Genomic DNA, 21,766 nt, shown 5'->3' on the forward strand with positions numbered 1-21,766 from the left:
TTCAAGGATTCCTGCTGTCTTTTTTGCATAATGTTTTTTTTTTCTTGTTGCTTTTACTTGGGTCATAGAAAGACCAAGGATTGATTCATCCTTGTACGGTTTTAAGACTGTCTCTTGCTGTGCCTTGTCTTAATGCTCCTAATATGCTCAGTCCTACAGAGTCCAACTATTCAGTCAAGTTGTTGCTTAAATTTACATTTCAGTGAGGTTGTTGCACCAAATTCCAATAGCTTTTATAAGTATATTTAAAATACACTGTATATTTACTTACTTGTATGCTGTGGTAGCGTTTTCGCCTGACAGCAAGACGTTGTGCCGTTCGATTCTCAGCTAGTGCGTCTTCTGTGTGGAGGCATGCATGAATGGGCGTACTTTCGTTGAAGGTTGTGCATCAGGGCTGGCAATCTCGGCACATAAAAAATCTACTGCCAATCATTAGCGGACTGGAGTTCCGCTGTGGTGACCCCTAACCAGGAAAAGCCAAAAGACACAATTTACTTACTTGTATATTGGTCTCAGTAGCTCAACAGGTAGTACACTTGCCTTTGTTGCTGGAAGATCAGAAGGCTGTGGGTTCTTTTCCCATACCAGGTAGTTGGATTAATTTTCCAGTGTTGACACTGTAGCGCAGCAATAAGGGGGTGCTGCACCCCAGAGTGTGTTTTCTTTTGGATGAGACATTAAAGTAAGGGCTCTTCTGCTGGAGATGTTAGTAGCTCGGGTGGCTGTAAAACATCACACTGCATTTCTTATGGTCACTGCTGCAGTATTACTAACAAGTGGGAATATTCCATCTTGGATAATTGTACATCTGTCCAGAATACCAAAGCCTAGGCATTTTCCTGTCACACCATATGTCTAACATACAACCAAAAACACATCAAGGCTGTGTGATACATAGGAGACATGTAGGAGTGAAATACCTAAGTACTTTCTCACTGCCAGCTTAAACACTAAACATGCGTTTCTGTGTTGGTTGGTCAGATGTAAGATAGTTGCTCAGATGTAAGATAGTTGTTCATTCCATTTGCCTAGAGCAATTAATATTACCCTTGTGTTAACGTTCTTTTTTTGACTGAAATTAAGTCTTTTTCATATCAACTAAGAAGAGTAAATGTAATTGTGATAGATAAATACCTTACAGGGAGAACTATACTAAATGTCTTTCTTGCCCAGGAGCCAGTCACAGTTATAGAAATTGTTCTGTTTACCAGTCATTTTATCTCTAAGACCCTAAGAAGCTGTTTGTCTTCCCTTAAGATTTTATTGAACATCAGAGACTTTAGAAGTTTGTTGTACACTAAAATGGATTCTAAAGCTTCCCACGCAGCTATCCCACATCAGCCCAATAAGAAGCTTAAGAAGATGTGATTGTCTGCCCATTCAGACCTGGACATCGTCACTGTGTCTTTTGATGAGCCCTTGGGCCTTACTGATGCATCAGCTGCTCCCTCTGTTATGGCATTATCAGAGGCCAACAAAGCACTACCCCTTGTCATCTACCACAACCAGTCAGATGGCTGCCTGTGCTTTGAAGAAGGACCCAAGGCTTATTATTTTAGAGGAACTCAACAGCGTTCCTCAGATTCTTATTACAGTAAAAGTACTGGGTTCCTTCATTGATATATGCCAGGGGTTGAAACCTTGGTTTGTTCAAGCTTCTCTTTTCTCCTGATGTAAGGGATGCTTCAAAAGAGTTATAAGAATTTTCTAAAGGGCTGTTTAAATCCCTTGCAAGCCCCACTAGTTCTTGGTGTATACTCCTCTTTCTCCTTTCTCCCGTCTGATGAGACATAGAGATTCTTCAAAGAGGAGGATTTGGATTCTTAGGGGATTCCGTGGCTTACACTCTTCTCATATTCACTCCTCTGTGGGGTAGTATGAAGAAGGGGACACTGTATCCCTGTATCCTCATTGGAGATATGGTACTAAGCATGAAGCAACATTTTCAATGGAAAAGTAACCAGCTGTCAGACATGCAAAACATTTTTTTTATGATCTGATCTCCATGGAGGTGCTAAGACCATCCTCTATCCCCACAAATCCTTGTAACTTTGCTAGACTGTGCTGCATCCTTTTGTGATGGCTTCTATATATCCTTAATCCCAACCTCCTGCTCTCAAGAAGCCTGATAGATGTTATAAAGTCCCTGACTCCCACAATTTTTTTAATAAGAATCCTTTATTTGACCCTGCTGTCGTCTCCTGGAATCTGATAAGCCTACTAACGCCTGCCTTCTTCCAGTTTCCTCCTTAGTGATAAAGACAGTAGGGCAGTTGACTGATATGGAAAAAAAAGTGTTTACACCTCCTCAGCTCTAGCCTTTCATGTTTTTATCAAGTACATATTAGGAGGCATCTATTGTCTTAGTTGGGAGTCTTGGTAAACATTTATCTGATGTGCCTGATTCTGTAATCAAGTCTTTTGCTGTTTTTTTTTACTGAATTCTGTTTCCCAGGTGGCTGTACATTCTAATAAATGCAGCTGATGCTTTCTCCAGAACTGCTGCTACTGGTGCTCTTTTTAGTAAATTCATAGCTTAGGCTCCAGTCTCTTCCTAAAGATGTTTAATTTTGGATGTCTCCTTGGATAAAGGTACTCTCCTTGGTCCTGCTGCTGCTGACATTTCCAGAAACCTTCATGACAGAGGCAAGATTATGCAGGATTTTAAAAATATCTTTTTCTCCTTGTTCCCAAGTTTTAAAGATGCTACCCTTCAAAAGTTTGGCCCTTTATTCATGATAAACAAAATTCCACCCCAAAAGGGTATGTTGAAAAAAAATCTTGAGACAAACCAATCAGTTATTTAAGGGGGTGTAAACCCTCATTTCCTGGCAAACCAGCCTCATTGCAAATATTCACATCTGCCTCCCCCGTCCCTTCTCAACCTCTGTCTATCTACCCTTGTCCCTTCTGTTACTTGTCCTTGTCTAACATAGATGACAAGCAGGAGGGTATTTTGTTTAGATGCTTTAATACATAGAAACACATCAAGATGTATAGCAGCATCATAAAATACAAACAAGTTGGTTAACAGACCTTACATATGTACATACTTACATCTCGACTGCTCACTACAAAATGGCTGTCAGAATTGCACATGCTCAGTATGTATACACTTGTGCAAAACCTTGGATAGCTTCTTAAAGGTATATACACACACATTGATCTACACCCTTTATCAAAGAAACTTTCTCTGTCTTTTCCAATATAGGAATTAATCACCAAAGATCGATGGGTTCTTTCAATAATTTAGTCTGTTTCAGGGTGTCATGGCTTTTTCTTTCTGTTCCATCAGTCAAACAGAGTTTAATCCCACCAGTTCTAAAGGAGTTATTTCCCCAGGGTACAATAGAATTAGTTCCTCCTCATCAGAAGGGGACATGATTATATTTAAGGATTTTCCTGATTTCCTGAAAAGAGGAAAAAAAATATCTTGAGACAAACTTAGCAGTTATTTAAGGGGGTCTAAACCCTCACTTCCTGGAAAACCATCCTTATTGCGAATATCCACCTCTGATTCTCACATCCCTTCCCTTCTTCTGTCTACCCTTAACCTCTCTACTAAAGAAATGTCCCTGTATTTTCCAGTGTGGAAATTGATCACCAAAGATCAATGGTTTCTTTCAGTAATTCAGTCAGTTTCAGGGTGTTGTGGCTTTTTCCTCCTGTTCCATCAAGCTAACTCAGTTTAATCCCACCAGTTCTACAGGTGTTTGTTCCCAGGGTACAAAAAGAATTATGTTACTCCTCATAAGAAGGGGACATGGCTATATTCAAGGTGTTTCCTTGTTCTCTGTCAAAAGGGAAGATTGAGACCCATGCTGGATTTCTCCCTACTCAACTGGTTTCTGAGAGTTCCAAAATTCAGAATGTCTACCTTGCAATCTTTTCTTCTTGTGTTTTCCCTCAGGCTTTCTTGATAACCTTGGATATAAAGGATGCATAGTTTCGTAAGTGTTTAAGGTCCTCTGTTTTTAATGTAATTTTCAATTCTGTTATTTACCTTTTTGGACATTCTACTGTACCAAGAGTTTTTACAGAGTGCCTGGCTCTGGTTGTTGCTTTCTGCAAGCTCCAGGGAATTCATATTTTTCCTTACATAAACAACCTGCTCATTCAAGCTTCTCCAGAGAAGTTACTATTGGTGCATTGGAGGAAAGCTCTTTCTGGATGTCAGCTTTACAAGAACCTGCTTTGCTATCTGGAATTCACCTTAAATGTTTCTAAATGGAAGAGATTTTCTAAATGGTGCCAAGAGAAGATCAGTACTTCTTATCAAATCGGTATCCTTATTCAGCGAGCTGCTCAATTCAGGGCTAGAGTATTCTTCTATAAAAGCACATCTGTTAGCCATTTCTAACTGCCTTCCTTTAGATCCACCTTTGTCTTCACATTTTTAGGTCATTTTTAAAGGCACCTTTCATGTCATATCCCCTAGAAACTCTCTCTTTATTCCTTGGAATCTTAATTATGTTTTAGAAAAATTAACTCGTACTCCACTTGAGCCTACTTCCTGCCACTGGCTTCTTCTACCAAAAGGGTTTTTGAACTGCAAACTCTCATGGTTTCTCTTCTGTTTTTGGCTGTCCAAAAGGATAGGCTTACCATCAGAACTAATCTACTCACCGTGCCTAAGATGGTCAGTGATCTGTCCTTGAGCCAGACTTTAAATCTCCTTACACCCACCCCTCCTCTTTAGATATTCATAGACAAGCCGGACCATTTTCTCATTTCTTTTCAGATCAAAACGTTGGGGCTCTGTGTTTCCAAACAGACAATTGCCAGTTTAATTTCTTCTGTCACCTCCTTTTGCTATACCTTCCATGCTAAGGAGCTTCCTGGTTCTGTTGGAAAAATTCTAACAATGCTGTAGCTTCTTCTAGTGCATTTGTAAAAGGTCTAGGCTTCTAGGCTCAATATATGTTTCAGACACTGTTACATGAATTTCTGTTCATACTTTTACCAGGTATTACAAGATTTATGCAGTTTATAGAGCTAGAGCTAGTTTTGCTAGGTGCATCTTGCAAGGAATTTTAGATTACAGCTCAAATCTTCATCCCTCCACCCTGTCTAGACAAAGTTTGTGACTGACTGTTGTCGCTCATCAGTAGTACTGCAATAGTGATTATAGGAAGGACATAGTACAGTTGTGTAAGAACTTACCATAACAGTTGATGTCCAGCTGATCACTTTTGCAGTAATATATTCCACTCCTTCCTATTTTGTCGTGTGTGTGTGTTTTGTGACACCAAGGCGGTGTCCCTTCTGTGTTCTGGTTGACATGTGCTTTTTTATGGCTTTCTTTCTTTGTTGAATTGCTGGCTTCAGGTCTGGTACAAGAAAGTCCTGAGGTACTTTCTGCCCATACATGCCTTGTATACCATGTAACAATGGCAAGCTTTGGTCATATGTTAGGCATACAGCAGGAGAGGAAGACAGGCCGGATGTATGTCCGTAGTGAGATATTCCCACTTGAAAGTAATAATGCATCACTGACCAGTTGGGCATGTACTGCTATGGTAAGTTTTTGTACAAGTCTACTTTCCCCAGGGCCCTTGCCAAATTTCCCCTAGTCAGTAAGAATACCACCTCTGGTTTCACTTGAAGAAGAAGTTGGAGAATGATGTCATCTGACTTCCTATACATTTGCTGTACTCTCCAAGGGTTCCTATTACGTTATCGAATTGCTGAAACTTCGAACCTGAAAACATCAAACACAAATGTTCGACATTTCAGCAATTCGAATAAAAAAAAAAATAAATAACTAAATCAGTTCAGTAACTGTTGTAAGCAGGGGGCTAAGCCCCCCTGCAGCCCTCACTGTAGTGCGATCTCTGAGTTGGTAAAGAGCGGGGGGATTACGACAGTTATTCTGTCCGTTGTTTTTTTTTTTTTTTTTGTATGTGTGTTCGAAATTATAAAACTTTGAACATACAAGTTCGATCTTGTGGTGGTCGAAGTTTTATACTTTCGATCAATTAATAGAAACCCACTCTCCAAAGTATTTCTGCTTTTTACTTGATTACTGTTCTTTATTTATACTTCAACCATGGATGCAAGCTGCATACTGTAAGTGTTTTAATTTGAAATTCTTCATCGTGATCTTTTTACATGCTAATTTCTGATGTTTGCTTTAACTTTGATGTACATTTATATGTTATCTCCGTTATTGTTGTATTACAAGTGTTGCAAATGACTCAAGTTTCATCAAAGTTTATGTTTTATCTGTGTTGCAAATGTGTTTTATTTGGTAACTATGTTATTACATTTTAATATCTGCTTGTTTAAATATCATTTAGTTAAGTACTTTGTGATCTAATGTAATGTTAGAAACTCAATTAAGTTATTACTGGAATTTTTTTTTTATTAATTCTCAAGACAAATACATTTTAGTTATAGATTATATAACAGGACTGGGGAATGTGCTGACAAGATTGTCATTGATTTTATTTTTGTAAGGTTCAGATGATGACAAAAAGAAAAACGAAAAGCCTCTTCCTCGAGTCAACTTTCATTCAGTATTCTGGATTTTGGTTTCCGCAGTAGTGACGTACTATACTGATTTTATTACAGTGATTAAAGCAAGTGAACATGTACAAAGGTAAGGGACTTTTTGGGGGGGAGGGGGAGCAGTTCTTAACTTATAAGTAATGTATACATAGAACATTTCTGAAAAAACAAGTGAGGCTTCTGGAAAAGCTTGTGCATATCCAAGAAGTATGTGTTGGTATACATAAATCTGGTAATTTGTGAGATTTGTACTTGTAGCAGCTGTCAGTATTCCTTAATTAGGTGTTTGCATAAGTAAATCGCATTTACTGGGTGCCTGATATGCAACTTCCCAATGTGAAATTAATGGAGCAATAATAAGTCAAAGTGTACTATAATACCCTTGTTTGTATCGTACCTAACCACCTACTTCTTTTCCTGCTATATTCAGAATCTGCATGTTTCCTTCTTTATCAAGTAGAAGGTTGGCACTGGCACAGGGATGCTTAAACTTTGTTGCAGTAGTGGGATGAGAAATAATGTCCAAACCATGATGGTGTACTAACACCACCGAGTCTTGGTGTTCATCATTAGATCACTGTTACAGTAGCATAAAGCATTTTACAATATCCCACATTCACAGATAAAAGAATGCTTAAAAATGTATAACATGCACCTTACATTGAGCGATCACATTACAGTGACCGTGAAACAGTGGCAAACCACTTTGCAGTCAGGCCATGATAAAAGACAAATCATTGTTTCAGAGATAAACATTCAGAGGGGAAATATTCCAGGGTGACTCTTTGTCATCGGGGTCTTTTGCTTGCCCTTAACTCATTAAGCTATCTAAATACCAGATTAGGTCACGGATACAATTTGGCTCCCAGAAAACAGCAAAGCATAAAGACTTCTCATCTTCATTTTCTGGATAATTTAAACCGTGTAGCTCATCAGATGAGGAACTGAAGGTAAAAATGCAAGTGGTCAAAACTTTTTCAGGTGATATAAGACTATCATTTGGTCTTGATAAATGTACAAAAGCAACCTTTAAAGCAGGAAAGCTACAGCACCAAGAAAACAACAGGCTGGGACAAGAATGAAATATAAAAGAACTTAAGCAAGAGGGGCTGTATAAATATTTGGGAACTGATGAAGGGTCAACAATAAAACATGAACAAATGTGAACAAAACTTAGTAAGGAATATTTTAGAAGACTGAAATTAATACTGAAAACAGTGCTGACATCTAGGAACGTAGTCCAAGCTATAAATCAATTTGCTCTTTCTGTTCTAACTTACAGTTTTGGAATGACTGACTGGCCCCAAAAGTTGTTGGATCATTTGGACAGGAAAACAAGAAGGATGCTTCATGCTTATTAAATAATTTATTAAAATCAGTGATTAGGAAGGCCAATTCCTCATTCTGAAGGAGGTGTGGGCCTCCTCAAAATTGGTTAAATGTATAGAAATGCAGTTGTAGGACTGTGTACATATCTGCTGACATCACAAGACCCAAACACAGTGAAAGTTTTAAAACATGAGGAGAATAGTCCTAAGATGATTTCCCTTATTAGTTTAGCAGAAGCATAGCGGTGTTAAGCAGGAATGGAAATTACATTGGAAGTAGATAAAAATCAGGCAAAAACAGAATGTGTCAAAAACAATATAAGATTTATGATCAGATGAGAAGGCAAGAAATGTGGAAAGTGCATAAATTATAGTTGCAAGTACAGAAATCTCTTGGAACAGCCTCATGTTGATCAGGATCAAACACAGGAATGGTTAATGTGAGGTGAATTTAAACCAAAAAATGAAAGTTTAATATTGGCGCCCAAGACAGTAGACTACCTACACCTTGGTTTACAGAGTCCATTGAACATGTGGAGAGAAACAGACAAATGTAGGTTTGGAAAAATACAATTGCAAACAGTTGCACATTTTGTTGCTGGTTGTGACAGCAGAAGCACTGTATACTGAAAGGCATAATAATGTGGAAGTCTGTTGCATTGGGGATTGTGAAAGCATTATAATATTGAAATAGCTGAAAAACATTGGAAACCTGAGCCACAAAGGATTATAGAAAATGATGACGTTGATATCACATAGGATCGCCCTCTACCATCAGTTCAAAAAATAGATGTGAGAAAACCAGATATCGTAGTCCATGAAAATAAGACAAAAGTAGCACCGATCACTGAAATCACTATTCCCAGTTAGTGACCAGAGTGTCTTGTGTACAGAGAGAGACAAAGTCATAAAATACCAGGTTATGCCGGCAGAAACAAGGGCAATGTGGAAGAAGGATATCCAGACAATTCCAATAGTAGTAAGTGGAACGGGTCTTATAAAAAAAATTACAGTTACTTAGATATGTTACTGATACATGTAACACTATATGAATTGCAGAAGGATTCAATACTGGGCACATTGCAGGTGCTTAGAAGAGCACTTCTGGCTAACATCAAAGATTAAAGCAATGTTAATATCATCAACTTTGTTTTAGGAATGGGGTTCATTCCTGTCATGGTATTAAAAAACTAAAAGACTTGGAAAAATTAAAACATGAGGTAGCATAAAGCTATACGGGATGCATCCTGCCATAGAAATGAAAGATTAGGAATAATGATAGCTATTCAGAATATTGGATTCTGGCCACAGCTAATTTAATAAAAATATGTGTAGTCCTCTTTCCAGAGGTAAAAACAGTCTAGTTAAGGGTTTAAGCAGATCTTTATCCAGTGATGGATGAGCATTGTTGTTGGAAGAGGAAGTTGTCCATTTTGTCCATTAGTTCAATATCAGTGGTGGTGTTCCTAAGTAATTCCTGCCTGGATTCTTGCGTAGGTCTGCCAAGACTGGGGTTCTTCAGGAAGTTCAGAAACCTTGAAGCATCCATGGCCATTATGTTCTTTGGATATCATCCTCACTAAGGTCCCTGAGAATTCCACTGCTCCTGTGGGCAACTCAATGGCAGCCCTAAGGATGAACAGTGAAGTCCATGAAGCACTGAGCTGCTATACCATCCTGCACCCTCAACAGTATGCAGGAGAAAGTATAAGATTAGTAATAAGGATGACGGTCTATCTTTGGTTAAACATCTGTGTAAACCCTTCACTGGACTTGTTTCCTCTGGAAAGATGACGGTGTATTTTTGCTTAGTTTTGGTTGGTTAGCTGTGGCCAGGATCCAGTATTCTGAACAGTTATCCTTATTCCTAATTTTTTTACTTTGTGGCAAATAAAATCAGCCCTAACAAAACCACTATTATGGAATTTCCAACAAAAAGAAAATTATTAATAATTTAACCACTGACATTTAAAGGCAGTAACAGTTTTGTTATCTTCAATGTCGCTGAATAAAAATACCTCAGACTTGCGTTAGATCTTTGCCTCAACTTTTTTACTCCTTCTGAGAAAATTACAACAAAGGTTTCATCCCAACTTAAACTATGCTTTGGGATCTCTCACCCTCTCGCACTCAATACCAGAAAAGCCAAGGACAGAAACGTGCTCATACCAAAACTTAAGTATTTTCTGCCAATATTATTTTTTCACATACATTCAAGCTGCAGTCTCTGGCAATTAATGATATGTAGATTTGTAAACTTAGCATACCCTAGAAAGCATCATTGCGATGTACTCGAGTCTATTGACTATTGACCGGTTCCCTATAGCACTCAGAACAAAATGTCTGTTTGTTCTTTACCTTCACATTTAAGATAACAAACTTGGGATACTGCCCCCCTCCCCTTGAAAAGAACATTACAGGTAAAAGAGAAAACCTAATCATCCTTAAGAGGAAATGATGAAGGGAAAACTTTTTTTTTTTTTGCTTGTTATACCCCCTTTTAAGACCACATTTGGCGAAAGAGCTTTCACTAAATTGGGGCTTGTTATATGGAGCAAACTATCAAATGAGTTAAAAAAATCAACAGACCTTGACAGCTTTCTAAACTGTATTACAAAAAGTGGACGGGTAGTGTTCATCAGCATCATTAGCATGCGATGCACTCAACTGTAGAATTTCTAGGGTGTATAAATATTGTATTGTAAATACAGCAGAATGTAAACACTGTAAATATAATATCATATAACTGCACTGTTGCTCTATTCCAGTCGTCTGCAAAGGTACCTTGTAACTTTTTTGTAAGTTTTTGTACCAGCTTTTTTTGTTCTTGTTGTTTACTGTATATTAACCTGCAGGCTCAAGTTGTGATTGAAAAAAGTCAACACACCAGTTCACCAACATATATATATATATATATATATATATATATATATATATATATAAATACTTATATATTCACACACACACACACACACACATATATATATATATATATATATATATATATATATATATTTATGTGCGTGTGTGTTTGACTGTCCACATATACACATAACATATGCATGTTTATTTATAACTTAAACTAAAGGAAAAAAATATGGAAGAAACCAGACCTTATCTAAACAATACTGTCTTGGTTTGTGATCGACTATGCAGCTGCTTGGTAAAAGAAGTTTTATTTGTATTTATGTTGTATTTTTTACCAGTATTTTTTTACCATTTATAGGGAGGAAGGTGTAGCTTATAGACAAGAAGATTCACTTGATTTATATTTTGTTGTTTTAGCTTTAGTTTTCACTGTTTGTTATTAGAAAGGGATAGGTTTTAGACAGGCGAACTCTAGCCATCCCAAGAGACCCAGTCAGCTGCAAACTAACACAGAATGCAGAGGGGACAATCAAGAGTTTATCTATTCTAAACAATCTTGCCTTGATTTGTGATGTACTGATCTTTACTGTTAAAAAGAGGTACAGCTGCATGTAAGAGTGAGCAAGCAGCTGCTGTGCGCATTCACACGCACTGTGAAGGAATTCCAGCTTTTGTGTGACTTCACAACTTGTACGATCAGAGCAATCATTTTATTGTGCTTAATTTAATATTTAGTTGTAAATTGTTTGTGTATGCTTTTTTCTCATATAAGTTGATTTAAATTCTCTTTGAATTCTGTGGTAACTGATTTTGATTATATTTTTCTTTCAGAATTTTGTATTAATTTACAGCAGAATATGGAGTCCTTAAATGAGTATGCCATTAATGATTTGCTAAAGCACAATTATCTTGTACAGCGTGATAAATGCAATGTTTATTTAAAGATCTGATGTTGTTAATTATTTTTATTATTATTTATTTTATTTACATTTGTTGACCGGGAGAGTCCGACTGGACACAGGTCTGTTTTCAGCGGAGGCCCGGGGAGAAAAGCTCCACATTAAGTATTATTTGCATTATACAGTTAAAAAACATAGCATTTAAATATAGACATTAGTCCAGTTAAGGACGCAAGACAAGAAGAAAGCAGATGTAAAACAGCTGTAGAACATAGTATAATTTTAAAATATGATGACATATACTAAACATGGTTACAAATGTAGTTGAGATTCATCAGTGAACAATTGATACAATCTGGTTTTGAGGTACATAACAGCCATTAGCAGTTGTTGCTACAAGAAGTTAGTATCTGGTAGGTAGCCTCGGAACATGAGTAGCCAAGCTTGCTAAGAGTAAGTTGTTGATAGGGAGCTGAGAGAGGTAGTGGGTTAGGGGAGTGGATGGTATTAGAGGGGGGGGGGGTTGCAAGGGCATATCTGGCAAGTTTTGAAGTGTGATTTTTAGTAAGGATTTAAAGTGGTTGCAAGAAGTTACAGAGGTATTTGAGGATGGAAGGGAGTTCCAGAGTTTGACTATAGTGCAGGAGAATAATGCTTCTCCAGCAGAGTTAATGGCTCTTGTGACCTGTAGGAGGTTTTTGTGGCTGGATCTTAGTGGTCTCGTGGTTATGTTGGGTTGGAGTAGATTCTGGAGGGATGGGACTTTTAGTGGTTGGTTTATTAGTTTGTGGGCGAGTGTGAGTTGGTACCATTGAAGGAGGTGGGGGAGCTCTAGCCAGCCCAGTTCTGCTAGTGAGAGACAGTGGTGAGTATGGTAGGAAGCCCCTGTGGCGAATTTGGTGATTTTGTTGTAGCAGGTTTCAAGCTTATTTAGATCGCATTGTCTAAGTTTAGTAAATATTAGAGAGGCCTAGAGTAGGGTAGAGATAAGATGAGAATTTGCTACCGAAATTTTAGCTGCTTTGCTAAGTAGTTGCTGATTTCTATATAATGCTCCTAGTTTTTTGTGCACTTTTTTAATGGTCATGGAAATGTGAATGTCAAAGTTCAGTTTATTGTCTATTTCTACTCCTAGTAATTTGGTGTGTTCTGTAGGATGGATGGTGGTGTTGTCTTTTGCTGTGATGTTAAAGTAAGAGCTGTCTAGGGTAAGTTTGGTAGGTTGGAAGATTAGTAATTTTGTTTTGTTTGGGTTGAGTATTAGTTGGGCATCGGATAACCAAGTTTCAACAGAAGAAAATGCTTCCTGTGTGACGTTTTGCAGTTCTGGTAGGGAGTGGGCTGTGCATATGATGGCTGAGTCATCTGTGTATTGTATGAGTGTGCCATGTGTTGTGGCTGAGGCTAGATTATTGGTGAAAATAGAGAAGAATAGGGGTCCCAGGATGGACCCTTGGGGAACTGCTATGGAGACTGGTAGTTGGGGGGATAGGTTGTCCTGCCAAACAACTGCTTGTTGGAGGTCAGATAGGTAACTCTGAAACCAGTTGATGACTGGTTGAAAGAAGGATAAGTTACTGAGAAGAGAGATGAGTTGTTTGTGTGGGACCATGTCGAAAGCTTTAGAGAGGTCTAGGAAGGTAGCTGAGGAGAGATAACCTGTATTTTTATTTTGTAGGATAGTGTTAGAGAAAGAGAATAAGGCAGTGGTGGTGCTATGGTTAGGTCGGAAACCATGTTGTGTGATGAGAGGAGGTTGTTAGCAAGGGGGTGATCTGAGACTTGAGAATGAATGCATCTCTTTAGTATTTTGGAGAGTGGCGAGAGAATAGCTATGGGGCAGTAATTGGTTAGATCTGTGGAGGGGCCTCCATTGTGTAGGGGAATTATGTGTGAGACTTTCCATAGTGTAGGAACATAACTTTCTGACAGAGATATGTTAATCAAGAGTGACACTGGGTAGGCTAGAGCGGCAGCTGCAAGTTGAATGTATTCACCTGGGAGGTTGTCTGCTGTTAATCTGGTGATTTTAAGTTTAGTTAGTAGTTGTTTTATTTTGGAGGTAGGAACAGGAGAGAAAGAGAAGCTAGTTGGGATTATTAGTTCTAGTTGATGGTGTGGGTTTATGGGTGGCGTTGTGTTGTCTAGCTAGTGATAGTACATTTTGTGTTAAGTGATTGTTGAAAGAGGTAGCAATATTTTTGGAGGAGTAAGTTAAGGTAGGAGTGGGTGTACTTACTTTACCTGGGTGGAGGATGGAGTTTATTGAGGACCAGAATTGTTTGGAGTTATGTTGGGAGGAGGTAAGGGCAGACTGGTAGTATTGGATTTTGTCCTGTTTTATAAGCTTTTTGGTTCTGTTGCGTAGTTCTAGGAATTTTTGCCTAGTAGAGGGAGCTTTGGTTTTACACCAGTTGTCCCACGCTTTATCCCTGTTTTTCATTTCAGACTTCGTGTTTTTTTGTAGCCATGGGGATTGTTGGGCTCTAGTTCGGGAACGTCTTATGGTGGCATGGTAATTAAGGATGCTTAGTAATGTTTTATTAAAGTAGTCAACTGCGACATCTAGTTTGAGGTATTTTAGAGGTTGCCAGTTTCAGTCTTTTAGGGATGAGCTGAATGAGAGGGGGTTGAAGTTAGTTTTTTTGCATATTTGACGGTAGATGATGGGTTTTGCTTTATAAAGGTGTTTTCTTAGTAAGAAGGTTGGGGAGTGATCACTAAGGCTGTTAGATAAGCAGCCTGCTATATATGACTGGGGGCTCTTATTGACTAGTATCCAATCAAGGGTAGTGTGTTTGTTGGAGTTATTTATCCTAGCACTAGTTGGGTGAAGCCATGAAGATTTACATGATGGGTTGGGTGGTTGCTAGAGCAGGATTGCCAGTCAGTGTTGAAGTCTCCTAGAATTAAAATTTCTTGGGGTAGGTGGTGGGTAGTCCAGCTGAGGAGGTTTTCAAGTGGAGGGATGTTGTGGCCAGGTGGGATGTAGCATTCATTCCTTACATGTGGGTTCGGAACCGATTACCAAGCCAGAAAACTCTTGAGCTAAGCTTTACCCATAGTGCCCTTCTCCAAGTTACCTCAGATCTCATTTGCAGTGTAAGAAACAAGGCGTATCAGACAGCCTGTCAGCTAAGTGTTCATTTTGCTGATAATTTTCAGAGAAATTTTCTTCCTTTAAATCTTGTCTTATAAAAAGTCCTTGTTGGTGGGTTGTACCCCTTTTGTTAGTGCCATATTTCTCGCTTTACTCTCTATTTTCTACCAGTTGGTAACTCGTCTACCATTGTTGATACTTTCCCTTACCCGGTTGGATAGTCTTTCGTACCATAGTTGGTACTCCATCTGTTCTTTCTTTCCTTACACTTAATATTGTAGCCTTTATTATTATTGTTATATTTGCTATTTTTGGATTGTGTGTTTTTGTTGTTTGGAAATTGTTATACTTATGGAAAATCTGTCAGAAAGGAAAGCGACTACGCTTTTAAAAGATGTGACAAATGTGACAGAAAAATGCCTAACATAGACAGTCATATGTCTTGTGTTTACTGTTTAGGGGTTTCTCATTTATCGGAGAAACCACCTTGTGATATTTGTAGGACTTTCAGCTCCCGCAGTATTGCGGAACACAAAAATAAACTGATGCTTGCTGGTTTACTAAAATTTCCTTTTTCAGAGGCAATCTCTGAGATGGAGGTTTAACCCCCTCCGAGGAAAGATGACAAAATGAGGAGCAAGTCTCTTCCCGCTTCTCCTCATGAGTCAAAATCATCGGAACCAAGGCCTAAGGTTCTGGACCTAATCCCAGACTTGGTAATGCATCCACAGGGCTTGACTCATTCAAATGTATCCAGTCTCAAGCTGACAGCTTGGTTCCTCCACTTCCGCTGATTGCCAGGCAAAGTGACCTGTCTTCTCCAGTTTGTCACATCCTCTTGGCTTCACATAAACCATCCACCAGAAGGCTTTACCTTAGTAAATGGAAGCGTTTCTCTCTGTGGTGCAAGGATAGGCATATGGACCCATTCTCAGCACAAGTGGCTGTTGTTCTAGAATATTTATCTACTCAACTGGAGTCCAGAGCTGCAGCTTCTTCTATTTGAGTCTATCTGTCTGCAATATCCAACTACCATAATGGTTGTCTTCATGAGTCATTATTCTCTCACAGACTGTGTAAAGCTTTTCTAAAAGCAGTTCTGCATATCAAGCCCCCTTTAAAACAATCAGTTGACCCATGGGACTTGACAATGGTCTTACAATATCTAACCAATTCCACCTGTGAACGTGCAGCCACATGTGATCTGAAATTTTTATCTTGGAAAAACTTGTTCATGGCCGCTATTACGTCTGCTAGATGTGTATCAGAATTGCAGGCTTTGAGTATGAAGCGTCCGTATTTGATCTTCCACAAGGATAGGGTTTCCTTACGAACAAACCCTTCCTTTCTTCCGAAAGTGATTTCGGATTTGACTATTAACCAAACTTTAGACCTACCTGTATTCTTTCCAAATTACTCTAATAAACGGAAATATACTTTGCATTTGTTTGATGTTCACGTTTTTATCTTGACAAGACAAAGTCCTTTAGAAAATCTGACCAGCTTTTTATTGCCTATTCTGGTCCTGGGATGGGGGAAGCAGTAGCTAAAGTTACCCTATCCAAATGGCTTAGAGACTGCATTACCTACATATGCCAAGAAAATAACATGTTTATTCTTGCAAGGATTAAAACACACTCAACAAGGTCAGTTTCAACTTTGGTATCCTTCCATTTCAGGGCTTCCATGGAGGATATTTGCACTGCAGCAACATGGCCCTCTCCTCATACATTTATTACGCATTATAAATTGGACATGATTTCTAGGGGAAGAGCTTCCTTCGTCTCAATGGTACTCAGGACTTAGGGCCTCCCAGTAAACAGGTAGTTAGGGACTCCTTCCCACATGTAAGGAATGAATGAAGATTAATAACATCAGATAAAGAAGTTATGTCTTACTATAACGTTCCATCTGTGTTGTTGATCTTCATTCATTCATTACAAACCCGCACTCCATCCCCCTCCAAGGGCTCTTGGTGGTTTGGTTATGGTCCTTCCATTCCTGGTAATGTACTTGCTTAGAGAAAGCCTTCACTTTCCTTTCTATAAACTGTTCTGTCTTCTGGGCAAACTCAGTCTGCGGTAACTTGGAGAAGGGCACTATGGGTAAAGCTTAGCTCGAGAGTTTTCTGGCTGGCATGGGATTGGTAATCGGCCGAGTCAGAACCGAGGATCGGTTCTGAACCCACATATAATGAATGAATGAAGATCAGTAACACAGATGGAATGTTATGGTAAGACGTAACGTCTTTACAACTCTTGATAACACCAGTCATCTGTGTTTCTCATCTGCTTACCATTATCAGTAGTAAATCTATATTTACTGATGACGATTGTGCAATTGGCAAAGCTTTGCGAACTGTTGTTGCATATATTAATGAGTGGACTGAAGAGATACACAGTCTTGGGCAAAGAACAAATAGAACACATTTAGGAAGAGAAGTGTCTACTGTCTATAAAGGTCACTTAACCCTTGTTGAACAAGAAAATACCTCTGACAACTTTGGAACTCTGGCTACAAGTATTCAGCAGTCTGACAGTTCAGAGCATATAGAAGAAAATAAAGGAAGGAAGGAAGAAATTCACAACAAATAAGGAAGAAAAAGAAACTGGTAAGTGTCTGTAAAGCAAAGAGAAGACGTACTAAAAAGGCTACTACTTTGTTATGTAACACGCAGATTACAGGGAATGATAACATGTTTATCAGAAAACCTTCAGTGTTTAGAAAAAGGCATTTTTCTAAAAGAGAAGATAGAAAAAAGAAAAAAGACAAGGAGCATGTGAAAGGGAAGAAATCAGAATTGAATATGGAAGGATTGAAGAATATTACGGTAAGAGAAAAGAGGAGAAAGACAGAGTTTGACAACATGGCTCAAGCTGTGATATACAAAGCCAGCTGGATGAGAACTGTATGCTTACAAATGTAATAAGCAATAAAACAGTGGGATTAATAAAACTAATGGTTATGAAGATCATTCCTTTGTAACAAATGATAGAGCAGATATTACTGAATTAGAATAGTAGTAGGATGCACACTGTGGAACGGACAAAGAAATGAGGACATAAAAGAGGAAACCAAAGTAGCTCCAATTGCAGAAAAGATATCCTTCTAATTGGAGATTCAATTATTAGAGGAACTGATAATTACATTTGCAGAGAAGATAATGAACACTGACATTAGTTAACATGACCAAATCAGCCAGATGCATATTTTACACAGTTGAGTGGCTACTGTGCCATGGCTTGTGGTCTGTGATCTCTGTCCTCTTATCTCGAAGATACTGTACACAACAGTAGATGTCCAAAGCAGTTGGTCTATACAACTCTTGCCCCCCACAGGGCACCATGTAGATTCTGTGCTGCTGTCCACAGCTCCATTCATTGGTGAGTTTGAGATGGAAACACTCAGCATGTTTTTTGGAGGTGGGGGAATCCACAGAGACACAGGGAGAACATGCAAAACTCAAACAGTCATTGGCCGGCGGTCAGGATTGAACCTTGTACCTTGTGCATGGGAGGCAAAGACCTTAACCTTTATGCCCAACTGATAGAGTAGTAAAAAAATAAGATTGGAGATGAGCAGTTCGGATTCAGATCAGGATGCAGCACAAATGACCTGATGTTTGCAGTGAGACAGATAGTCGAGAATAAGCTAGAGATGAAGAAAGAGTCCATCTTGGCATTCCTAGATTTGGAGAAAGAATTTGACAAGGTCCCAAGAAAGCTTATATGGGCAGTACTGTAGTGGTTCAAAGTCAGAAACATTGGTAGAATTAGTGCAGGCTGTGCACAAGGACCCAATGTCTCAAGTACAAACAGTGCTCAGTCTCACAGAGGAGTTCCCAGTAGGAGTGGATGTACATCAGGGTTCAACTCTGAGCCTACTGCTGTCCACACTGGTGATGGACTTCATTAACAAACAGGATGGAGGAGCAGATCAACAAAGTTACTGTATGCAGATGATGTGGCATTACAGGCAAACTCTGAGCAAGAACTTCAGCAAAGGATAGGAGAATGGAATGCAAAACTGAAGGCACGTGGGATGAAACTAAGTACACATAAGACAGTGGTAGTGGCAACAAACTGGGGAAATCAGAAGAAGGTGAGAATTGAGATGGAAGGTTGTAAAACAGGTTAATAGCTTCAGGTATATGGGAAGGGTGGCTCAAGAGAAGGGAAGTCTGAATGAAGAGGTCTAAGCTAGAATCAGAGGAGCTGCAGTCAACTGGCATAGAGTGTCAGTTGAAGTGTATGACAGAATAATACCAGAGAAACTGAAAAGTAAGGTATACAAAACAGCTGTGTGACCAACTCTGTATGGTACAAAAACATGAGCAATAAAGGCAGAGCTGATGAGGAAGCTAGAGGTGATGGAAATGAAGTGCCTGAGAAGGGTGGTAGGATGCACAATGTGGGACAGACAAAGAAATGAGGACATAAAAGCAGAAGCCAAAGTAGCTCCAATTGCAAAAAAGATTAAAGAGAACAAATTGCTGTGGTTCGGGCACATGTGTATAAACAGAGAAGACAATCTAGTGAAGAAGATTTGGGACAGACAGGAAAAAGGAAAGTGAAAACAAGGGTGTTGAGCAAAGATGTGGATGGATTGTGTAAGAGAAGATCTGTATCAGTCAGGCATGAGTGTCGAACAAAGCAGGAGTATAACACTGAATTGAGAGAGATGGCAACAGTTAACATGACACCCTGACCACATGAAGAAAAATGAGAAAGAGGGGATTGATGTTGATGATGGGAATGATTATCGAACAATGTAATGCTCACCAGTAGCAATAATAAAGGATGGGAGACGGGCCTTAGACAACCTTAATGTAAGGAAGTATGCCTCTGTTTTTATTCATGTTGGTATGATCAGATTCGCAAGGACTCTCTGACTGTTAGTATGGAACGTACAGCCCTCTTAGACAGCATAGCTTCTACAGGTGTTAGGACATATTTTTCACAAATCAGATATAGAAAGGAGTCGGGTCACCGTGAATTAAAAGATTTTTTGGGTAAATACCTACATGAAAAAATGTTCATTTTTAAAAAATGAGAGCATCCAAGCCTAATTCTGGGCACATGTGTTCGGACAGGATGGTATGCACTTGTCAAGATCAGGGAAGAGAATTTTTGCAGCAGATATTTAAGCAGTAACCCATTGCTAGGTGTAGGTATCACAGGATTTAACAATGGTTGAAGTGTGTAGACCACAAAGTCAAGTGCTGATGACTTTAGAATAATTCATACATTTGTTGTACAAAACACAGGAGGGAAGAAAAATAGTGACTGGCGACTTAAATTTACTAGAAAAAGACTGGAGTAAAATTGACTCAACAACATGAGTAAGGCAGTTATTCACAACATATATTTAGTACAGTTGCTACATATTGTAAAAAAAAAAGCCTACCAGGGAAAAGAACATACTAGAAATTGTTTTGTTCCTCAAGAAATTACTGTTACTTCATGTCAGGTTTTACCACTATTGACGTGCAGTACTCATGAGGTTATAAGGGTTAATTTGTTGGTAGTTGAAAATTTTGCCAAACTGAAATCTAAGCCAATGCACAGAAGATTAATACCAGATTATATGGAAGCAAAATTGTTACTATGTAAAACTAATTGGAGTGATGCGTTCAGTGGAAAAACAGAAATAATTTGGAAAGCTTTGAAGGAAGTTTTGAAGGAGAAATTGAATGCAAACAATCAAAAAAGGTTTAACATTGGGATTTAGGCACACAATGTCAGGAAGATACATTTCTGTAAGAACAAGATACTTGATTAAGATGAGAGACAGAAAATACAAGAAATGAAATACGAGAGACAGAAAATACAAGAAATGAAATACAAGAAATGAAAAAGAGATTGATCTACAATTTTGAAGACTGATATAAGCTGGATTAACAAATTAAGCATATTGTGAGATAAGATAAAGAAAAAAATTGAAAAAAAAAAATATATATAGGAAACCATTTTATAGATACTTTATTTATGGAAGGAATAAAGATATACAAATTGATGAACTGTAAGTAGATTCTAAAATTCATTCTCTGACATAACAGATTACAGGTGCCTCCACAAATGGTGTGATAAATTGTCCTAGTGACAACCAGGTAACCTCAAATACTAAAACGAATTAGATTGCATTGAAAAAGAACTATGCAAACTGGATCCAAACAAAGCAAAAGGAGGAGGTGGAATTAGTAGTAATGACCTGAGAACACTTCAGCAAGAACTTACAGTGCCATTATACCTATTATTTAGTAGGTTGTATAAATATGGGGAAATTCCTCAAGATTGGAGGCATGCACTTGTTAAACCTGTTTTAAGAGAAAGGGGAGTAGGACAAACCCAGAGTCTTACAGACTCTAAAGTTTACTTTCATGCTGTGGAAAAATAATGGAGATGGTAATATTCAATAAGTTACTGTCAGAACTGGCAAGGTTTGGACTTGAAACCATATATCAGCATGCATATGTTGAAAATAGCCCTGGGATTCAGTAATGCCTACACTAAGTATTCACTAAGTGTACACCGGAACAGACAACACAGACATAACTCTCATCTTCTTCCTCCTAATTTTAGTTTCCCTGCTGACATTCTTGCAGCTTTAAATATTGACAGGGACTCAAAGGTTGCCACAAAGTATAGATTTCATGTTCACTTAGTGTAGTCTTTCTGAGTGCTAGAAAGCACAAAAATGTGATAGGAATGTTCTTGAATACATATCATGTATACTTAGTATATGCTTTATTGAATCTTGTCCTAGATCTATTACCACCTGTGACATGGTGTTCTATAACAATATAATAACAGCTGTGAATGAAAAATTGTGCTGTGATGTAATTTATATAGATTTAACTTTAGCATTTGACAGGGTCCTACACAAAACACTGATCAGTAAAGTAGAACAACTAGATATTGATGTAGTCTTGATAAGATGATTAGCTGCATGGCTTACAAATAGGAGATGACAAGTATCAGACAGCACCAAACCAAAAAAATATATCCAAAGTGAAATAATTTAACTGAAAAGAAATAAATGTTGAAAGGATTCCAGTC

General features: G+C 38.4%; 1 protein-coding gene across 2 annotated transcripts in view; it reads left to right on the forward strand.

Moving 5' to 3' along the window:
* TMEM128 (transmembrane protein 128) overlaps positions 1-21,766 on the forward strand; it is a 313,852-nt gene that overhangs the window by 105,986 nt on the left and 186,100 nt on the right. The window contains exon 2 of one of the 2 annotated variants that reach the window (XM_044062601.1): positions 6,469-6,604. In XM_044062601.1, the coding sequence (XP_043918536.1) occupies positions 6,469-6,604 (136 nt within the window). Of the gene's footprint in view, positions 1-6,462; positions 6,605-21,766 lie in introns of both variants that reach the window. The other variant, XM_044062600.1, reaches the window with a different exon arrangement.

Source organism: Protopterus annectens, chromosome 2.part1 (genome assembly GCF_019279795.1).
Source record: "Protopterus annectens isolate FY-2018-M chromosome 2.part1, PAN1.0, whole genome shotgun sequence".
NCBI classification, from domain to species: domain Eukaryota; kingdom Metazoa; phylum Chordata; order Ceratodontiformes; family Protopteridae; genus Protopterus; species Protopterus annectens.